The sequence below is a fragment of the Pangasianodon hypophthalmus genome, chromosome 13 (assembly GCF_027358585.1).
Source record: "Pangasianodon hypophthalmus isolate fPanHyp1 chromosome 13, fPanHyp1.pri, whole genome shotgun sequence".
NCBI classification, from domain to species: domain Eukaryota; kingdom Metazoa; phylum Chordata; class Actinopteri; order Siluriformes; family Pangasiidae; genus Pangasianodon; species Pangasianodon hypophthalmus.
In genome coordinates, this window is record NC_069722.1 from 12,396,896 (window position 1) to 12,415,763 (window position 18,868).

At 36.8% G+C, this 18,868-nt stretch overlaps 3 protein-coding genes across 6 annotated transcripts in view; 1 reads left to right on the forward strand and 2 right to left on the reverse strand.

Moving 5' to 3' along the window:
- Nucleotides 1-568: 568 nt before the first annotated feature.
- si:ch211-139g16.8 (uncharacterized) lies at nucleotides 569-5,707 on the reverse strand. The gene is made up of 6 exons (XM_026916147.3): nucleotides 5,539-5,707; nucleotides 3,939-4,268; nucleotides 3,757-3,854; nucleotides 3,599-3,649; nucleotides 2,269-2,382; nucleotides 569-2,179 (listed from the first exon to the last, which is right to left on the reverse strand). Exons 1-6 carry the CDS (start codon nucleotides 5,597-5,599, stop codon nucleotides 2,114-2,116), a joined length of 720 nt encoding a protein of 239 aa, XP_026771948.3. The 5' UTR covers nucleotides 5,600-5,707; the 3' UTR covers nucleotides 569-2,113.
- A 4,957-nt stretch (nucleotides 5,708-10,664) lies between these two features.
- Nucleotides 10,665-14,114, forward strand: kdelr2a (KDEL endoplasmic reticulum protein retention receptor 2a). Its single transcript, XM_026916987.3, has 5 exons — nucleotides 10,665-10,937; nucleotides 11,993-12,093; nucleotides 12,182-12,340; nucleotides 12,451-12,703; nucleotides 13,037-14,114. The coding sequence occupies exons 1-5, from the start codon at nucleotides 10,847-10,849 to the stop codon at nucleotides 13,069-13,071; spliced, it is 639 nt and encodes a 212-aa protein (XP_026772788.1). The 5' UTR covers nucleotides 10,665-10,846; the 3' UTR covers nucleotides 13,072-14,114.
- A 273-nt stretch (nucleotides 14,115-14,387) lies between these two features.
- The window catches only part of LOC113528448 (lipid droplet assembly factor 1), a 4,792-nt gene continuing 311 nt past the window's right edge, over nucleotides 14,388-18,868 (reverse strand). The window contains exons 1-7 of one of the 4 annotated variants that reach the window (XM_053239375.1): nucleotides 18,862-18,868; nucleotides 18,738-18,771; nucleotides 18,168-18,242; nucleotides 17,790-18,017; nucleotides 15,222-15,390; nucleotides 14,988-15,126; nucleotides 14,388-14,896 (exon numbers count right to left, since the gene is read on the reverse strand). The exon at nucleotides 18,862-18,868 is cut by the window's right edge and continues 311 nt beyond it. In XM_053239375.1, coding sequence (XP_053095350.1) covers nucleotides 14,833-14,896; nucleotides 14,988-15,126; nucleotides 15,222-15,390; nucleotides 17,790-18,017; nucleotides 18,168-18,194 — 627 coding nt within the window. In that variant the 5' untranslated portion in view covers nucleotides 18,195-18,242; nucleotides 18,738-18,771; nucleotides 18,862-18,868 and the 3' untranslated portion in view covers nucleotides 14,388-14,832. Of the gene's footprint in view, nucleotides 14,897-14,987; nucleotides 15,127-15,221; nucleotides 15,391-17,789; nucleotides 18,018-18,167; nucleotides 18,243-18,504; nucleotides 18,669-18,737 lie in introns of those variants that run through there. The other 3 variants (XM_053239377.1, XM_053239378.1, XM_053239376.1) reach the window with 3 other exon arrangements.

The window sequence follows — 18,868 nt, forward strand, 5'->3', positions numbered from 1 at the left end:
ATTTTTAGGTGAGCATAAGTATTGGAACAAATAGTCTTAAAGGAAATGAACACTTAATATTTGGTTGCATATTCCTTGCTTGCAATAACCTGTCTTTAAAAAAAGAGAAACTGGTAAAGGAGCAACTGTGCATAGCTGTTTTAACGTAAGTGGTAACAGGAACTAACTTGTTTTGGACATTTCACAACAAGAAACATAACTATAAAATGATTTTTTAAAAAAAGGTTGGCATTTCAATCTTTTATAAATAAAAAAGTTACCTTTGGCAAATTGCTGTGGTATAAGAGGGATGAAAAACACTTTAAAATGTGCTGTTATTGGAAAATAATCACCTTTGTGGTGGTAATGGCACTCCACTTTGTGTCAGGCTGCATCACACCACAATCAATCATTGTTGATTATTTTCCTATGACAGCACTCACTATCAGGTTTTGTTCCTTATATAGATAGGATGCCTGAGACAGGTATCAGTTTAACTGTTGGGAAAGTGCGAAATATAAAGATTAGTCTTCACCAGGAATGTGAAAGTGTGATGATTATGAAATGACTGAAGCAAGGCATGTAGATATGCATTCTGGAGCATAAAATCTCTTTAATAGTGAATTTTCCATGACACCTAGAATATTGCATTTAATGAAAGCACACTATTAGTAACTGCTGTAAATACTTGCACTTATATCATACTTCATTAGTGACTAAAATAAGCCCATGGGTTTTATTCCATTACTGTAAACGCACATTGTTGTTCTGCAATCACACACTGCTGTTGTTGTTTTGTCTTTGTGTGCTTTTTTACCCATTTAGAGATCTGTCTATGAATCTTCTGAAATGCACTCAAGTCCTTTCTGAATTTATATAATCAGGCTGTGTTTATTATATCACTGGTTTGTTTTGCAGTTACAAACTGTGGCTGAGATGAAACCATTGATATCACAGATATCAGAAGTATGATTTAAAAGAGAGAACTAGAAGTCTGATATATTAATAGCACTGGTACAAACAGACAACAACACACCTGTATGTGTGTATGTATGTGGCAGCCTGTGAAAACCAGTTGGTTGTTGTTGTGGCTGGCTACTGGCAAGCAGTCAAAAAGAGAAAAAATGTGTTTTGGCCAAAATTGCATTTTTTTTCTGCTTGTAACTTTCCTCTCAACTTTAAGAAACCATAAATATTCTTCATCAAAATGAAAAGGATTTTTAAAAATTTATTTTCTAACTGTCATGGTAGCACCAAACGTAGCGCAGAACTATACTACCCATCAGCCCCACCTGTTTCACCTTGATTAGCACCACTATTTTAGTTCTAGTTTTTCATCTTCTCATTGTCAAGCTTCTGCTGCTGTTGTATTGTTGTTTGTTGTGGTGTGTGCACCACAGTATTGGTTATAGTCTGTATGTTTTTTTTTTTGTAATCAGATACTGGCTGTCAAAATGTCCCTGATCTTTAAATGCAGTTTTCTCCCTTTGCACTTCTGAGAACAGTAGTACTTTACTTCTGATTGAGATACAGGAAAAAGGGAAACACATTTCAGTTCAAGAAAGCCTGTAGTTTCCGGAAATATAAATAGTTGAAAATGTCAAAATTTCACCACGTGATGGGTTTTCCCAGGCAGCCACACGTGTGTTCTTCTGCCATAGATATTTATTCTGGTCTGCATTTACTGTTCTGTTGCCTAATTATACACCTTTACCAGGAAAAAAAAATGTTGTATCCATTCTTATATATTTAGCAGCTAATTAGTTAACTTTTTTAACTTCAATTTACTTCAGGAGCAGCGCTGAACTGATTAATAAAAAACTTTATAATTTTATTACTGAGAAGTAAAAATAAACATATAACTGAATGTATTTAAAAGAGGCAATGAAGCACTATGGAAATATGAAACAGAGAATAGCACCCCTCACCACCACAGAGTGTGTGGAAATGGTAGAAGTTCCAGTTCACACTTTTTTGAGATATTTTCTCAGTTTGGCTTATAAAAGTATAGATTAGGACAAAGGAGCAAGAGCTGGTTCCCAAGTTGAATGTTCCTCTTTCCGTCACTTCTGTGTCGATTTTTATTCTTTGTGTACTATACAGCAGAGGGCTTTTGGTGTTTTGAGCTGATGTTTTATCGAGCCCTTTTCAGGTTTTGGTATATGTCTTCTCTCACAGTGTGGGACTGTGGCTCTTCAACCTGTAAAAGAATCAGAGATATTAAAGCATGCAGTCCACACATTTAGTTCACAGAAGCCTCTTATCAGGGTTTATGGTTTATGTGAAAACCTTGTTTTCCTGTGAAACATCAGTGGATGTGTTTTTCTTGTTTCTTCGCAGGTTCCTCTTGCTGTACAGTTCTTGCAACACAGCTCCGAAGTGGACTGTCCTGGTTGAGTCACCCTGAGATGTGTAACAGGAAACAACTTTTTCAACAAAACTAGATTACTTATTACACCAAAGACATACAGAGGTGACCAGAAGACCCACTCGAAATATCTGCTTTGAGGAAAAAGTACAGGTTAAATATACCTAGAATTGCTATTTCACACCATAACCATATCAGTGACTGAGTTTTGTTAAAAACATTACAATATGCAATTATAGTAATGGTGTGGAAGAGGGAGTGAATTAGCAAGAGAACAAGATGGATGACTTGAACCAAAGGGAAAATAAGGGTTTATAACTAAACTATGAGGGACACCAGAAAGCTAATCTAGGCTACTAGTTTAAGAAGCCACTTAAAACATTTTCAAAAAGGCAAAGAAAGTATGTCTTCTATTACATGAGTATTGGCACCTGTATAACAAGTTTCCACGGGTAAAAAGATTTGAGATTAAAGTTTTATTTCACAAGCATGCAGCACTATAATGTGATCTAGATAAGAAATAACACACGATGGGCCGTGCAGGTTTAGGAAAATAATCCATGACTGCATGGTGTGTTAACGGCATAATTTGAAGCATCAAAGTGGATTATTTTCCTATAAAAGCACAGCCTGACATGTGTTATTTCTCTTCTACCCTAGCAATTACATTTTATAATTTATTAATGAATGACAAGTCACACTTTTAAACCATTTATTTAAACCATTTCTATTTTATATACTTTATATTATCTTAGGGAATGTCTGTTAGGTACTGTAATCAGTTATGTTATAGCAGATGAAACCGGAAAACTCAAACTCCCCTCTCCTGAAGATTTTCCCATGTCAGAAAACTTACCGAATGTTACTAAGAGCTGACACTGGAGGCTCCTTCAATAAAAGCAAAATAAACATCTCCTTCTCTAACAAAATCTCCACCATATCATCAATTATACATTTTTCCTTGTTAAATAATAAAAAAAAATCCATTTATTATTAGCCTTAGATCATGTGAAGCTTTAACCATAAAAGAAATGATAAAATATTAGAACTAGTGTTAATATTAATTAGCATTAATTAATAAAGCATTAATATAAACCTATCATTTATGTTCCAACTGGAACTCCAGTCAGAGCTATGCTTTTATAGAAAATCTATCCGCACCTTCTGATTTGAAAATTCAACAGCACTGTGGTAATGAATATTAATATATTAATAATAATAATAATAATAAAATGTAAAATGTAGCAATACCTTCGCCTGGCTTTGGCTTTGTCTTCGTTTTAACAGCATGGCATGTCCAGTCTGAATAATTGAATTTACTCAGTTTAGTTTGGTTGAATGTGATATGGCAATTGACATTTTAAAAGTCCTTATGTATTTATTTCTTTATTTTAAATAATATATTTTACCTTTATACAGATGAAGAGAGTCAGGATTATTAAACTGTAGAGCGACAGTAAGACCACTAGTGTGATCAGCAGAACTTCCCCAGTGTTATAGTCATTCTCTGAATACAAAGAAGAATTTGAAGATAGATTTAACAATGATTCAATAATCAACACATCATCTGTGACACAGCAAGGCATTTTACCTTTCAGTGTCAGTGTTGTGCCAGTCCCAATAGCCTGTGCACCACTGTCTGTTGAATCTCTGTTAGTCACAGCGCAGTGATACACGCCGTCATCGCTGTGTGAGAGCCAACTGATCTGTAGGTCTGCGTCTTGCAATGTATACTTCGTTGGCTGTTTGTTTATATCCAGTTGATAATAGGAGTCTTTCTTGAACACATACCATTGCACGTCTTTTTGTATTTTGCAAGACGTGTTGACGTGGCAGGAGATGAGGACTGTCTGGTTGAATCTCCCATGAAGACGCTCCTGTGGCTGTGTGACCGTTATAATGCAACTATTCACTGAAAGTCCTGTAATAGAAAGATCCAAAAGTGTTCCATCCCCTGCTTATTCACATCTTCGGGGTAACTGTTACAGTGTGTACATCCAGTATATTTCCAAGGGACATGGAATATACAAGAAGTATTTCAAGAAATATGATCACTTAAAGGAAAAATCCACCCTGAATGACTTGCGTATGAATCTTTACATTTAATGTGACCTTCAATTGGCAGCCAAGATTTATTTCATAAAGTTTAATCTTTTTTTAGTTCAAATGTCTTTCATTGGCATGTTGGTCTATTTTCACTTTAAGAGTTACCTACATTACTGATAGTGATGCCAGTGAGATTTAGCCCTTGTTTCATCTCTGCCTAAAGAGAGCGATGCAGCAGCGCTTTAGTCCTTTAGTCTGTCCAGCTCTCTCATCTCCTCATCTGTACACTCAGTTCCAAAGCTTATATTTTCATGTTAATACCTCCATTAACACCATTGTGCTTGTCATCATAGATCGCTAACTAGCTCAGCCGAGTCTCTGCTGTAACTTAGCGTGACAGTATTGTACAGCTGCATTGCATTCTGCAACTTGGCGTCCGGCATTTGTTGTCTCCACTACTTCTACATTGGATTTCTCATGAATATGGCATTGAACATTGCTGGAAGTGGTGAGAAAAGGAGACCTTGATCTTTTTCTATTAGGATGTAACAGCAAAATCTGACCATTATCCCTTATTATTATCATTCCAGTTTTTTCTTATTATAGTTTCCTATTAAACTCCATTGTAACTGTACTAGAAATGTCACCGTGTGACATCAGCACATTGCACAACCACTAACGTCTCACAGGAACAATAAAGTACAGGATCGACCAACAAATTAGCAAGAGAATTACTAAACACATATATTACAATATAAACATATTTAATTGGTTTCAGAGTGGAATTTCCTTTAATATGTTCTCATTTGCATTAGAGTAGGTTAAATGACACATATTTCACCATTACATGTTGGTTGGAAATTAACAGGTTTAATTTGTCATTTTCAGGTTTAAATATTATAAAACAATACATCCACCCATCAACACTGACAAATCCCAATATCTTATAACACTGCTTGTATTATATTCCAATATAAGAAATCTAGTAATGATTTTCACGTATTAATAATTACACAACATGTGTTTCAAGTCATTTCTTTTTAAATTCTAAAGAATTTAAATTTAAATATTAAGATATTCCATAACTCAGAACTGAATCCAAAATCTGTTTCCTAAACATCAAAGTAAAGCTTTCAGCTTCTTACCTGGGGTAAAGAAGAAAATTAATATGATGTAAAAGAAGTGGTGAAAGATCATCTTGATCATGATAAAAAAAAGTATCTAGTTAGATGTCCGTCTGTGTAATCTGCATGAACAGAGTCCTTTAAGAGTTGCTGACAAACTGAATGTTTGATAGAAGAGAGAAGTGGTCTAAACTTTTCTCTAAGGCCCTTCCTTCCTCTCTAACAGTGTGACCCATGCTAGGAATTAATTTCATCATATCCCTGTGCTGATTAAACCTTTCTGACACATGAAAGTAAAAAAAAAAAAAGGATATGTCTTCATAATGTTAGCTAAATGTTAAAATACTTTGTATTGGCTATTAAATAAAAGTTGCTGCAGAGTCTTTAGGCCATTGATGCAGTCTGGCATTTTTAAAATCAGTGCTCCTCACCACAGCCTGAAGTGCGTGACTCTGAGTTTAATATTTCTAGAGAAGATGATTAAAGCCTTGTTTCAAATGTGGAAGTTGATCTGCATTTAACAGGGACGTAGTAACAAAAAGTGAACAAAAAGCTGCTGAATTTACCTTTCTATAGAATATCAAGGGTTCTGTATCTGTAATGTAAGAAAGAATTATGGCCTTAGGCATTTGGGAAATATATACAGCATATCGTTGGCATCATTCAGATGACCTCAGCGCCTATTATGAAGCTGGGGGAATGCTTTTATTAAAGGTGTCTCTGACTGAGTGAATGTGGATGATATCAGTTGCTGTTTACTGCAGTGAGAGCAGAATTGACTGCAGCCTGTGTTTGTGTAAGGTGTGTTTCAGGCCTTTAAATCATGTACTTGCAATTTGTTAATGCAAACAGACTTGCATTCAGCATATCTTTTCAACAATGATGCTACTTGAGTAATGGTCCCTGATGTAGAGAATCTTCAGTCTACTAACAGTGAGTGAATGAGTTGTAAGTCAGGTCTATTATGGGCTTCACATTTAATTAATAAAAAGAAAGAAATTCAGGAAGAGAAGACACAACCTGAGAATGTTAGCTTTACTTTACAGTATAGTACATGACAGTTTAGCTGGTATTGGACAGAGTCTTGCCATCATTATGCCATCTACTGTCATACTTTGGTAAATATGTTAATTATCTACTCATCAGCTCCCTCTTTAGGATTTGTAATCTGACTCACTTTTTTACAGGTTTTTGCACATACAATATGTCAAAACTTTCCTATATACCAGAAGAGGGTAGGACCAGTGCTGGTTATTCATGGCCATATGCTTGTGTGGAATAAATGGGATTAATTCAGGCGAATCTGGCTGCCAGAACACAGCCTTGATGAAACCACATCTCAGACATGATCTGGACTACAATTTTATGTCAGGCCACATTCTGACCTATTTAGAAGCTGCACAAACATTAAATATAGGTGGTTGTGTTCTGACTATTTTTGGGCCAGATTCCAAATGCTGATAAATTTGCCATTGCCTTAACTGACCAGCATATGCTTATATGCTCAACTATATTTATCCCTGGAATTGTCTGTAATCTGTGGGATTCTGTGTCAGTGAGGTGCAAAGGGTTGGTGAGCTGTTCTAAGGGGAGCCAGATTCTACTAGGGCTACCCCTGGCCCCTCAGTGTCCACTCACTGATAGTGTACCTGCTGACAGAAACTGTAAGTACTCAAATATACACATCTACTCAGATAAACCCTATGCAAAGATTTAGAAGGGTGGGTCACCCACACACCTCCGATGTGGTTCACTGCAGTCTGGGGACCCCCAGGGGTTCGTGATCAAGAGGCATAGTCAGAGGGTCTGTAGTAGAAATCACAACTGACCATTATCATAGTTAATATTGAGTTCTTAGAATTATTATCCTATTTGTCCGGCCACTTGAATTAAATGTGTTTAATGCAAAGCGTGATAACAATAACAAGTAGGCTTGTAAATAAAGTCACTTGAACTGGTGTTCTGTCATTGGAAAGTTCAGAAATAGAAGATTCTATGGCTTCAATAAATTATTATTGTACACTTTATACAATATAATAATGAGTCTAATATTTGTATAGTTGGGTTATGTTCATAAAACTATAAATTATTATAGTACACTTTATACAATATAATAACGAGTCTAATATTTGTATAGTTGGATTATGTTCATAAAACTGTACTGGCGGCTCAGTGGAATTAACTTATAGTCAAATCGGTCCTTGGCTACAAAACATTTAAGAACCCTAGTCTACTGGATCTATAGAACAGACATGACCAAATCCTTTCCCCAAGATCTGGCACCAATGATATCTAATGCAGGAGGACAGCACATGCAGCTCACCGACGAGAAGCAACAGATCATTATTCCTGTTTACTAAACACTGCTGAGGAGGTGCACTGGAACATCAGTGCACCGTCCGTCCAGCGTCAAAAAACCTGCATAAGTCTGGGGTGACATTAATTCATTACGTGTCCATGAATCCCTGCTGAGAAGGAAAGTAATAATCACGCAGTTATGAAACAAACAATTATTTAGTTTTTTATAATAAATAAACTAAAATGACCAACGGGAACTTTTTTATGTCAGGATATTTTGATATTTTGATATTTCTATATTCTGATATATCAGCCATGTAGCCAAACAAAATAGAAACCACTGAATCTATATGTACTTTCGGACATTTTTGAAATTGTACACTCTGCAAGCAGCTCCTGTTAGATAAAACCAACATACAAGCAAATGTATTGATATGGAGATTCAAGCTCTTTTAAAGCATTTGGTATTAGAACATTTTATTCTTCTAGAATTTTTTTTCTATGTTTGATGTTTGTTTAAATGTTAATTATGGCGTTTGAATTCCAACAGGTAATTACAGTTTGCTACAGACCATGAAGGAGAGAGAGGCTCACCACACACTAAAAAGGAGTAAACACACCCCACAGTGCACCCCATACCCACACCCTACCACCCACATACAAGCTAATGCATGCATGAATGACTGCACATTTACACCCTCAGCACTAAACTCATGCGTAATAATGAAGTCACTATACTTCTTCCATTGCGATATGTTTCGATTACACTATTAACCGTGAAGATGTCTGTTTTTGTTCCTCTATTATCCCAAAGGTTCCAGATGTTTTTGAAAGTTCTCTGTCAATTTTTTTCCCAGCCACAATACATCTTTTTATTTATAAATTTATTTATAAAGGTTTTCATTTTATTTAAAAAAAATAATAAAAGCCCATTTTGACAAATGTTTTTGTGATTATATACTTTCGAACATAAAATATTGTAAGATGTGTACACTGTAAAACACATTGAAAAATATATATTTTTTGATTGTATGGGTTCATTTGACTCACCCTTTATAGATTTGAATACTAAATTACATTTTCTCTCCCATATTAATGCCTCAAAATGTGGGCTCAATCAGTGTTTTTTAAGGGAACAAGTCTAAGCTTTTGCTGATGGTTGTAAAAAACAGGTCTTTATGCAGGTAATGAAAAGAAGTCGGTCATTTTAATGTTTCATCTGTTATTTAACAACCATTTATACCAGCACTACTGAGTTCTCAAATCAGATCGCTGTCATTCATTAATACATTAAAATGTGTAACTGTTGGCAAATTGCTGTGATACAAGAGGAGTAAAACACTTATATCAACAACTTTGGTGTTACGATGTAGTTAATTATTTTTCTATAACAGCACTCTGTTGTAAATTATTCTCCTATAACAGCATGCCCTGTCATTTGTTATTTTTCTAGGACAGCACATATTTTCCTATAACAATACACACTGTCTTTATAACAGTGCCCTGTCTTTGATTATTTTGTTATAATAAGTCCTCTATTTAGCTTGTATACACAGGAACAAAATGTTGTTTCCCCTAGAACTATGGTGCAACACATAACAAAAAGGTGAGAGACAGTGAGAGAGGTCTTTACTGTTATTTCTACACCATTCTGCGAGCTGCTCCATTTCCTTCCTGTACACTGACTCCTTGTCTGACTCATTGTTGCTGATGAGATCCACAACCCACAATAGCACCCTGATGTTCATTATTTTTCCTATAACTGCATGCCTTGCCCTTGGTTAGATTCCTAAAACATCATCCCCTGACGTAGATTTTAATTTTTTTCTATAACAACACCTGCAGTTTTTCATTTTTCTATAACGGCACAACCCATTGTTGACTATCTTCCTATAACAGTGCCCTGTCGTTGATTGTTATAACAGCACCTCAATGTTCATTATTTTCCTGTAACAGCATGCCTCGTCCTTGGTTAGTTTCCTATAAGAGCAAGCCCTGACGATGATTTTTAATATTTGTCTATAACAGCACACCATGCTGTTGATTGTCTTCCTATAACAGTTCCCTGTTGTTAATTATTAAGTTATAATAGCATCCTGCTGCTGATTAGTTTCCTATAACAGCACACCTTGACGATGATTTTTAATATTTTTCTATAACAGTACACCATGCTGTTGATTGTTTTCCTATATCAGTGCCCTGTTGTTAATTATTAAGTTATAATAGCATCCTGCTGTTGATTAGTTTCCTATAACAGCACACCTTGACGATGATTTTTAATATTTTTCTATAACAGTACACCATGCTGTTGATTGTTTTCCTATATCAGTGCCCTGTTGTTAATTATTATTTTATAATAGCACCTTGCAGTTGATTAGTTTCCTATAACAGCACACCCTGTCGTTGATTATTTTCCTATAATATACACCCTGTCATGTTCTATTCCTTCTTGTGCAGCTATTATTATTATTATTATTCTTGTTGTTGTTGTTGAGTTATTTTTCTTGTAAAGTCTGGAAATGGCTAGAATTTAAAGGCTCATTTCCCTAATTGGAAAATTATGGAAAACATTTTGGAAAAGTACTGCGTTGTCTTTAGACTTTAGGTGTCTATTGCACTAACCCAGTGTCTCTAAGCCATATTACGTCGCATGTTTAGCCTTTTCGCGATACAATTATTAGAATTTTAAAACATATTCAAGAAAACCTGAATCTAGAAAGATTCATCATGGCGCCCCTCTCTTCTCTCCACACGGTGGAATGTGTTTGGGCTAAACCCTCACCCCAGAAGCCCCCGGTGGGCGTGGCCAGGCTCGCGCTCCGTCTTTAACTACTTTTCCCGGCTTGCATTGTAATTTAACTCTTGGCCACGTCCACCGGCCACGTCGCCCCGTGTTCGCCATATTTCTCGGAGGAATGCACTGGAAAAGTGTTGGAAAACGGTTCAAGCAAATTTCAGCCGTCTCGTACTCGTAACAGCGGATAAAACGTCGTCTTGATTTGTGTTCAAGTAGGAACCTTTCAAATCCACCATGAATATCTTTAGGCTGGCTGGAGATCTGTCTCACTTAGCAGCAATCATCATTCTGCTGCTCAAAATCTGGAAAACCCGATCCTGCGCAGGTAAGCTGGGCAGCTATGGGAAAAACCAGAGGTGTGCTTTTCAGTTTATACATTGCTTTAGTTTATCTTGTGTGTTTGTAGACGAGAATTTGTCTTGCATTCAAATGGCAACGTAGTTGTTCCCTGTCTTGGCTAATTCAGTGTTAGCAAGCTAACCAAAGCTAACGAGTCAACAGCTTTTCATTTGAATGAGCCTGAGTGAATTTTATTGAATTAAAAGTGTTTAAAAGATTATTATTAGGAAGTAAACTACAGTGTATGTCTGTGTATAATGTTGGTTAGTGTTTTGCTTACAGAGGAGTAGTTTAGAGAGCGTTAGTTGAGGTAACTTAGGAGAGAGCTAGTTAGCTAACATTCTTGCTGCTAGCTAACGCTTAGGGATTCCTTCCAAAACTAGCTAGATATGTTAGCAGTTTTAAGAGAAGCTGGATTAATGGGGAACGTTATGGATTGTTGTGATATTATCAGTAGGTAAAATGGCAATGAATAATGTCCTGACTAGCACAAAAATTACATTAGGTGTAGAATAGTTGTAGGCTCAGTACTTGGTTAGCTAACTGTAAATTTCCTGTTTCTTGTGTGATTAGTTGCTGCTGAATAGGTGATAAATCAAGCTGCGTGCACGAGCTTTTTGTTTTTGTTTGTTTTTTTAAATTTCCTAATAAAAGGACCCACGACTGCTTAGTTACTATTTGATCACCGGATCACACAAACAATGCCTAGTCGATAACGTCGATCAAGACATACCAAAGTGCAAACTACTTGATTTTAAGGTTTGCCCTGCTGTTTCAAAGAGCTCTCAGTAGAACAGCGTGTAAACGAGTGTTATTAAAATGCCTTCTCCAGCATGAAATCTGTAATTACGGGATCTGTCGTGACGTGGCAGGACCTTATAGGCTTCATCGCACTGCACTTCCACTACCACGCTCTGAAGTGACATGTCCTAGTTATCAACATAGCTGATTACTGAGCCTTTGCATCACCTGAGCATTTGTATGCTGTTCATATGCTGCCCTAGCCATGCAAACACTGACTGATTTATTTTTGTTCTCCAGGAATCTCTGGGAAAAGCCAGATCCTCTTTGCTTTGGTTTTCACAACACGTTATCTGGATCTGCTCACCTCCTTTATTTCGCTCTACAACACGTGCATGAAGGTAGGCGATTTCTCATTTGGGCAAAATGAGTTTTGACAACATAGAGTTTGCATTCACTACAGTCCTTTCATCTCCTTTCTCCTACCAGATCATCTACATCGGATGCGCCTATGCCACCGTGTACCTAATCTACATGAAATTCAAGGCTACTTATGACGGAAACCATGACACCTTTAGAGTGGAGTTTCTGGTAGTTCCTGTAGGAGGCTTGGCCTTTTTGGTCAACCATGACTTCTCTCCTTTGGAGGTATGTTACATGTAAAAATCTTTATGGACATGTTAAACTGCCCATTAGGGAATTTGCATATTTGCCATTAGTTACCAGGAAACATAAGTGTCCTTATGTTTTGAAATCAGATCCTGTGGACCTTCTCGATCTACCTTGAGTCAGTGGCCATCCTGCCTCAGCTCTTCCTGATCAGTAAGACCGGAGAGGCTGAGACCATCACCACCCACTATCTGTTCTGCCTGGGTGTCTACCGTGCCCTCTATCTCTTCAACTGGATCTGGAGGTTCTACTTTGAGGGCTTCTTCGATATGATTGCCATTGTGGCTGGGGTGGTCCAGACCATCTTGTATTGTGACTTCTTCTACCTTTATGTCACAAAAGGTGAGGTCCAGAAAATGTTTAAATAGTGTTACATCTCACAGTGATTTGGCCTCAGGTTCAAAACTCCACTTCTGGGGAGCCAGTGTCCTGCATAGAATGAAGTTTTCTCTTCTCCCACCATCCTTCATCCAGGTCACGATGAGCTTGATGATTAGCTTATCAGCTGGCTTGAGTGGGGCAGTTTCCCAGGACTGGAGTTGAGAACGCTTTCTATTCAGAGTCATGTTACTTAGAAACAAACGGCAGTCCCATGAGCTATGGTGATAATTGTTTTTTAAAAAAAAGCTGTGTGATTAAGGGTCTGTTCTGCTATTGTGTGTCTGGTCCATACAGTGCTGAAAGGAAAGAAGCTGAGCTTACCAGCGTAAGTGCCAAAGAACAGAAGACCTGTGTCACCATTCAGACTCATATGGGGGGCACGGGCCAGCAATGCCACAGCAAGAGGCCGAAGACAGAAAGCGCATGTGAAACTGCTGCTGTTTGTGAAATGTCATCTGGATGAAAAACGACAGCACAATGACTGCAATGTGGACTTCTTTTGGATTTGGCAACGGAAATTTTTGTTTTCAGCATCTTGCAATACCTTTTTAGTGCTGTTAAAAAAAAAAAAAACTCAAAAGAACAAAAAAAATAAGTAAACCAATACTTTTCTATGTGAGGTGTTCCACAAGCTTATACTTTAAATGTTAAAGATTGGCCAGATTAAACACACCCTTTAACTCCTACTACATGTACTTTTGAAAATTTATTTGTGGTCTCAAGGTTTCTAGGAGTGTTGAGTCAGGTAAAGTTTTTCTTTGACATAAGTGACACAAATTCTTATCTGCAGAAATATTTTAAACCATCTCATTCTTCCCTATAACATGAAATTGCTTTAGATTCCAATGGCCTTTCAGAGTTCCTAAACGTACACAAATGCCTTACATTCATTTGAACAGCATTATAGAAAGCCGAAATGTTTCCTTGTAAATGCATCCACTTTTGTGTAAAAGGAGAATGTTTTGTACTGCCAAATCATTCAGCACTGATACGTTTTATTCCTTATGTATTGGCTCCAAATTACTATGGATTTTGTATTTCTGTAAAGGCTGTAGTCATTCAGCAGTAACTCATGTAATCATCCATAACACAGGACAAGATAATATTAATAGTAGTATCCAGTATTTGTTCTTTAGATGCAGTAATTTATCAGAAAGCCCATGGCATTTAATATGGTGTGCATATTATCAGACAAGATCTGGAGTGTGTGTGTATATAGATTTCAAAAGATTCATAGAACACTTGTGTTCATTTTGGACATTCATTGATATATTCAGTATGCTTGATGTCCCCCTTTATGAGTCATTCCTCTAGGGTTTTCATTTTTGTTGAGTTTTTACATTATCACCTCCAATAAAAATTTTACAGGCCATTGGTTTTGTTTTGTTTTTTAACCCTTTTTATTTGTACTCTCTTCTAAACTGTAATGTGTTAGGGCTTTGAGCTATTCAATCAAAACACATGAATATATTTTCCTTATGTTTTACACTTTTTTTAAATGAAATTAAGATTTTCTGGCTTGTCCCTTTTGGGACTAAAAGATTCTACATAGTATTTTACAAGAGAGATGTAGGAAGTGGGGAACCTTTGCGGATTCAAGTGTAGGTGCAGCGTGCGACAGATAAATGTAGAATGCATTCATGAAAATGATATGCAGACTTCCTTTATAGTACAATACAAGTGTACAGTGATCACTGTAGGAAGAAAAAAACCCACAAGGCATCAGAAACCCACAAATAAATGCTGACCTGTAAAAATATATGCTCTTAAAATCCACTGTTTGCCCAAATGGCACTAAGAGTACTAACAACCATTTCACAGAATGTCAGTTGTTGTCTTAGGGGCTCTGAAACACCAGTTAACACTGGTATATAATGCTGACCTGGAATAATGTGCCAACGTGTAACATTTAACATGAGATATTGCACATGTTTCAGAGATTAAAAATATAAAATATATTTATAAAATCATTGTTTATATTATAAAACATGTAACAAATATATATTTTGCCATTGCAATCTTGCTGGTCAAAAGATGTTGATGTAGATGGGGGTGTGCAACATAAATGCCTAGACTGTATATGCCTAGACTCAGTCATTTAGGTCTTTTTCTTTCTCCATGTCTCCTGCAGAGATTGTCCTTTCAGGTACGCTACTGGGTGAAAGGCAGAAGATAAATATTAGAACATATAACACTGTGAAGCATTGGTGTAAGAATGTGAAATGACTCTGGGGAGACAAGGTACCTGGGAATAACAGAGTAATTGAGGACATGTGAGCCAATGATGTACAGGACGCTTAGCACACAGGAGATCCAGAAGGCCACCACGGCAAGACAGCAGAGAACACAGAGCAAGATGACTCCTCCGATCGTCAGCAGCACAACTGGATAGGAAATATAGTACAACATATAGTAATGTGAGCAGTAAATGAGAGTTGATTCACTGAAACGAGATTCTATTCTTGGCTGCATTCCTTACTTTCAGCAAAGATGCAGTATGCAGTAACAGTGATGAACGTAACAGCGGCAAACGCCAGGAAAAGCCCAACAGGTACTGAGGCTGTTACACCAAATACAAGCAGCACCAGTGTGACGAAGGGGTGGTCGCTCAGATATTTTCCCACCTTGCTATTCAAGAGCTCTGCGATCTAGAGAAAAGAGGAAACACTCAAATCATTCTGTGGTAGTAGGTAATAGACGTGTCTTCTCTAGATACACTATAATGCAGAATGCAGCAGCGGGGGCTCCGTGGTTAAGGTTCTGTCTTAGTGACTGGATAGCTGTGACTTCGAATCCCAGGACTTCAAGAGAGCAACTGCTGGGCCCTTAAAGGAAAAATCCACCTGGGAATTGTTTGCATATTAATATTAATCTTTATCATTAACATGTGATCTTAGATTTAGTTTATAATACAATCCTGAGTTGACTTTTTTTAGTTTAAACTTTCATGGTCATATTGGTCTGTTTTGACTATAGTTAATGGTTATTTACATTACTAAAGAAAAAGAAAAATATATACATTAAAAAATATATTAATTTTTTATGATAAAAAAGTGTGTATATATATATATATATATATGGAGCAATAGTCTGTCAGTACAGATATAAAGTACGGATATGTGCAGTTTTGTGCAATATGTGCTGTTTGTGCAATGTAATGTGCAATACTGTGCAATAAATGCAATACTAAATACTAAATTGCAATACTAAAATAAATTAGTAACGTTATGTAATATAGATGTACAACCCCTGGCAAAAATTATGGAATCACCACACTTAGAGGATGTTCACCCAGCTTTTTTACTTTATAGCAAACAAGCAAATCACAGATATGACACAAAAAAGGTTTTGTTCAATAGCTTAATATTCTGGTTTGTGAAATATACATAAAAAAAAATTCAAGGACATTTTTTTTTTATTAATGGCATGTCTTTTTCCAAATCAAGTAGAGGAAAAAATTATGGAATCACGCAATGTTGAGGAAAAAATTATGGAATCATCAACAAAAAAAACACAATTAATACTTTGTTGCTCCTCCTCTGGCTTTTATTCTTTGAGGCATAGACCTCACTAATGAAAAACAATATTCCCCATCAATCTGGTTCCAACTTTCTCGAATAGCAGTTGACAGATCAGCTTTGCGGGGTGGAGCCTTAACATGGACCAGTTTTTTTACTTTCCACCATAAATTTTCAATTGGATTGAGATCCAGACTGTTTGCTGGCCATGTCATTGAGTTGATATGCCTTTCCTGAAAAAAAAAGCTTTAAATCTGTTTGCTCTGTGGCATGATGCATTGTCATCCTGAAAAATTATTTCATCATCACCAAACCTATTTTCTATGGATGGAATGAGAAAATGTCCAAAATTTCACTGTACAACTGTGCATTGACTGCTGAGGTAATGACTGCCATCTCCCCTTGTCCTTTACCTGACATGCAACCCAATATCACAAATGAGTTGGGAAATTTGACTGGTTCAGGCAGTCATCTTTATATGTTTTATTAGAACGGCACCAGACAAAAGTTCCAGCATCATCTCCTTGGCCAGATTCATGATTCATCACTGAATTTCACTTTCATCCAATCATCCACACTCCATGATTGCTTCTCCTTAGCCCACTGTAACCTTGTTTTCTCTGTTTTGGTGTTAGTGCTGGTTTTCTTTTAGCTTTTCTATATATAAATCTCATTTCATTCAGCCGGTTTCTTACAGTTCTGTCACAAACATTGACTCCTGTTTCCGCCTGTTTGTTTTTCATTTGTTTTGTTGTGCATTTTCTATTTTCAAGGCATAGTGCTTTGAGTTTTCTATCCTGATGCTTTGACATCTTCCTTAGTCTGCCTGCATATCTACCTTTCATAACCTTCCCATTAAGTTTATACTTGCAACAAATTTTAGACACAGCTGACTGGGAGCAACCATCCTCTTTGGCCACCCTCCATGTTGAAATTCCTTGTTGAAGGAGTTTTATAATCCTTTCCATTGTTTCAACTGACAACTCTTTCATTGGAGCCATGTTTCCTTTCAATTAGCCAAGTCCAACAGCCCATTAAAGTGTGCAAGCACTCCCTTTTAACTGCTGACTTATTAGCATTTTTAGACTTGTCCCAGTATTTGTTTTAGAAATGGAAATTAAAAATTGATTCCATAATTTTTTCCTCTACTTGATTTGGAAAAAGACATGCCATTAATAAAAAAAAATGTCCTTTAATTTTTTTTAATGTATATTTCACAAACCAGAATGTTAAGCTATTGAACAAAACCTTTTTTGTGTCATATCTGTGATTTGTTTGTTTGCTATAAAGTAAAAAAGCTGGGTGAACATCCTCTAAGTGTGGTGATTCCATAATTTTTGCAAGGGGTTGTAGATGCAGGTTGGGTGTTTGAAGGAGAAGTATGGATGGAGATGAACAATTCTTAGTCCTTGGTGATATACTGGTTTTCAGTGCTAACAGAAATATCTGACTGTTACCCCTTATGCTGGAGATTGTTACATTTTTTTTTCTCCTGTTAAACATTATTGTAATTGTACTAGCACTATCACCCAGATGACGCCAGGACAGCTCCCCGCGTCCATTTGGGTCTCCTCCGAGTTCTCCGGTTTCCTCCCATCTCCCAAAAACATGCCAGTAGGTGGACTGGTGACTCTAAATTGCCCCTGAGTGTGAGTGAATCCCTGTATGGTGCCCTGTGATGGACTGGGGTCCCATTCCGGGAGTATTCCCGCCTCATGCCCAGTATTCCTGGGATCGGACCCGGATCCACTGTGACCCTGACCAGGATAAAACAGTGGAAAATGAATGAATGAATGAATGAATTAATTAACACTGGTATTCTCAAAAAGCAATATGACTAACTTGTTGCACTGGATAAAATTTCCAAATGCATACATGATAAAAAAAAACATGTTAGAAAATGTCACCTTGGGGTCCCACTTGAAGTCCTCCATTAATCCTCAAAAGCCTGGAGCGCCTCCAGCAGCAACACCTCATTTCCTCTAGAAAAATTTGAAAAAAATTATACTCTAAACTTCATAAAATTATGGAATAATAATATGTTACAAGGTTTTAAGTAGCTAACTAGCTAATTAGTGGACAGTAGAAACCTGGGCCTCTTCTGAAACAGCGACCAAACAGTTCAGTAAAAGTAGGAAGCACTTGAGGAAAAAAGGGAAACACTTTTCTAGCTGTCTTATTTATTTATTTATTTATTTAAAGTTGAGCAGTCAATTGAACAATGTCAGGTTAATGACACTATACCTTGAATTCTGTCATTATTCCGACAATAATGTTATTCCTGTTATTCCGACAAAATTATTCCTAACAAAATAAATTCTGCAGTAGCTACATTCAGTATTAGCACTATTAGCACTGAGCTAATGCTGAGGCTTTCCTGACTTCAGCTGCGTTTAGCTGCTGCACCTCGACCAGGAGAGCAACAGCTACACTAGCAGCCCAGTCAAAGTAAACGGAATATAGAGACATGTACATACCTGCACACCCGAAAAACACGTAAAATGCATTTCTCTAACCCAAAAAAAGGACAGTAAGTTTACACAAGGTTGCCAGATTTTCAACAATAAGAATTTAGTCTTGTTTGACTTCAAAATAACCCACCCGTATT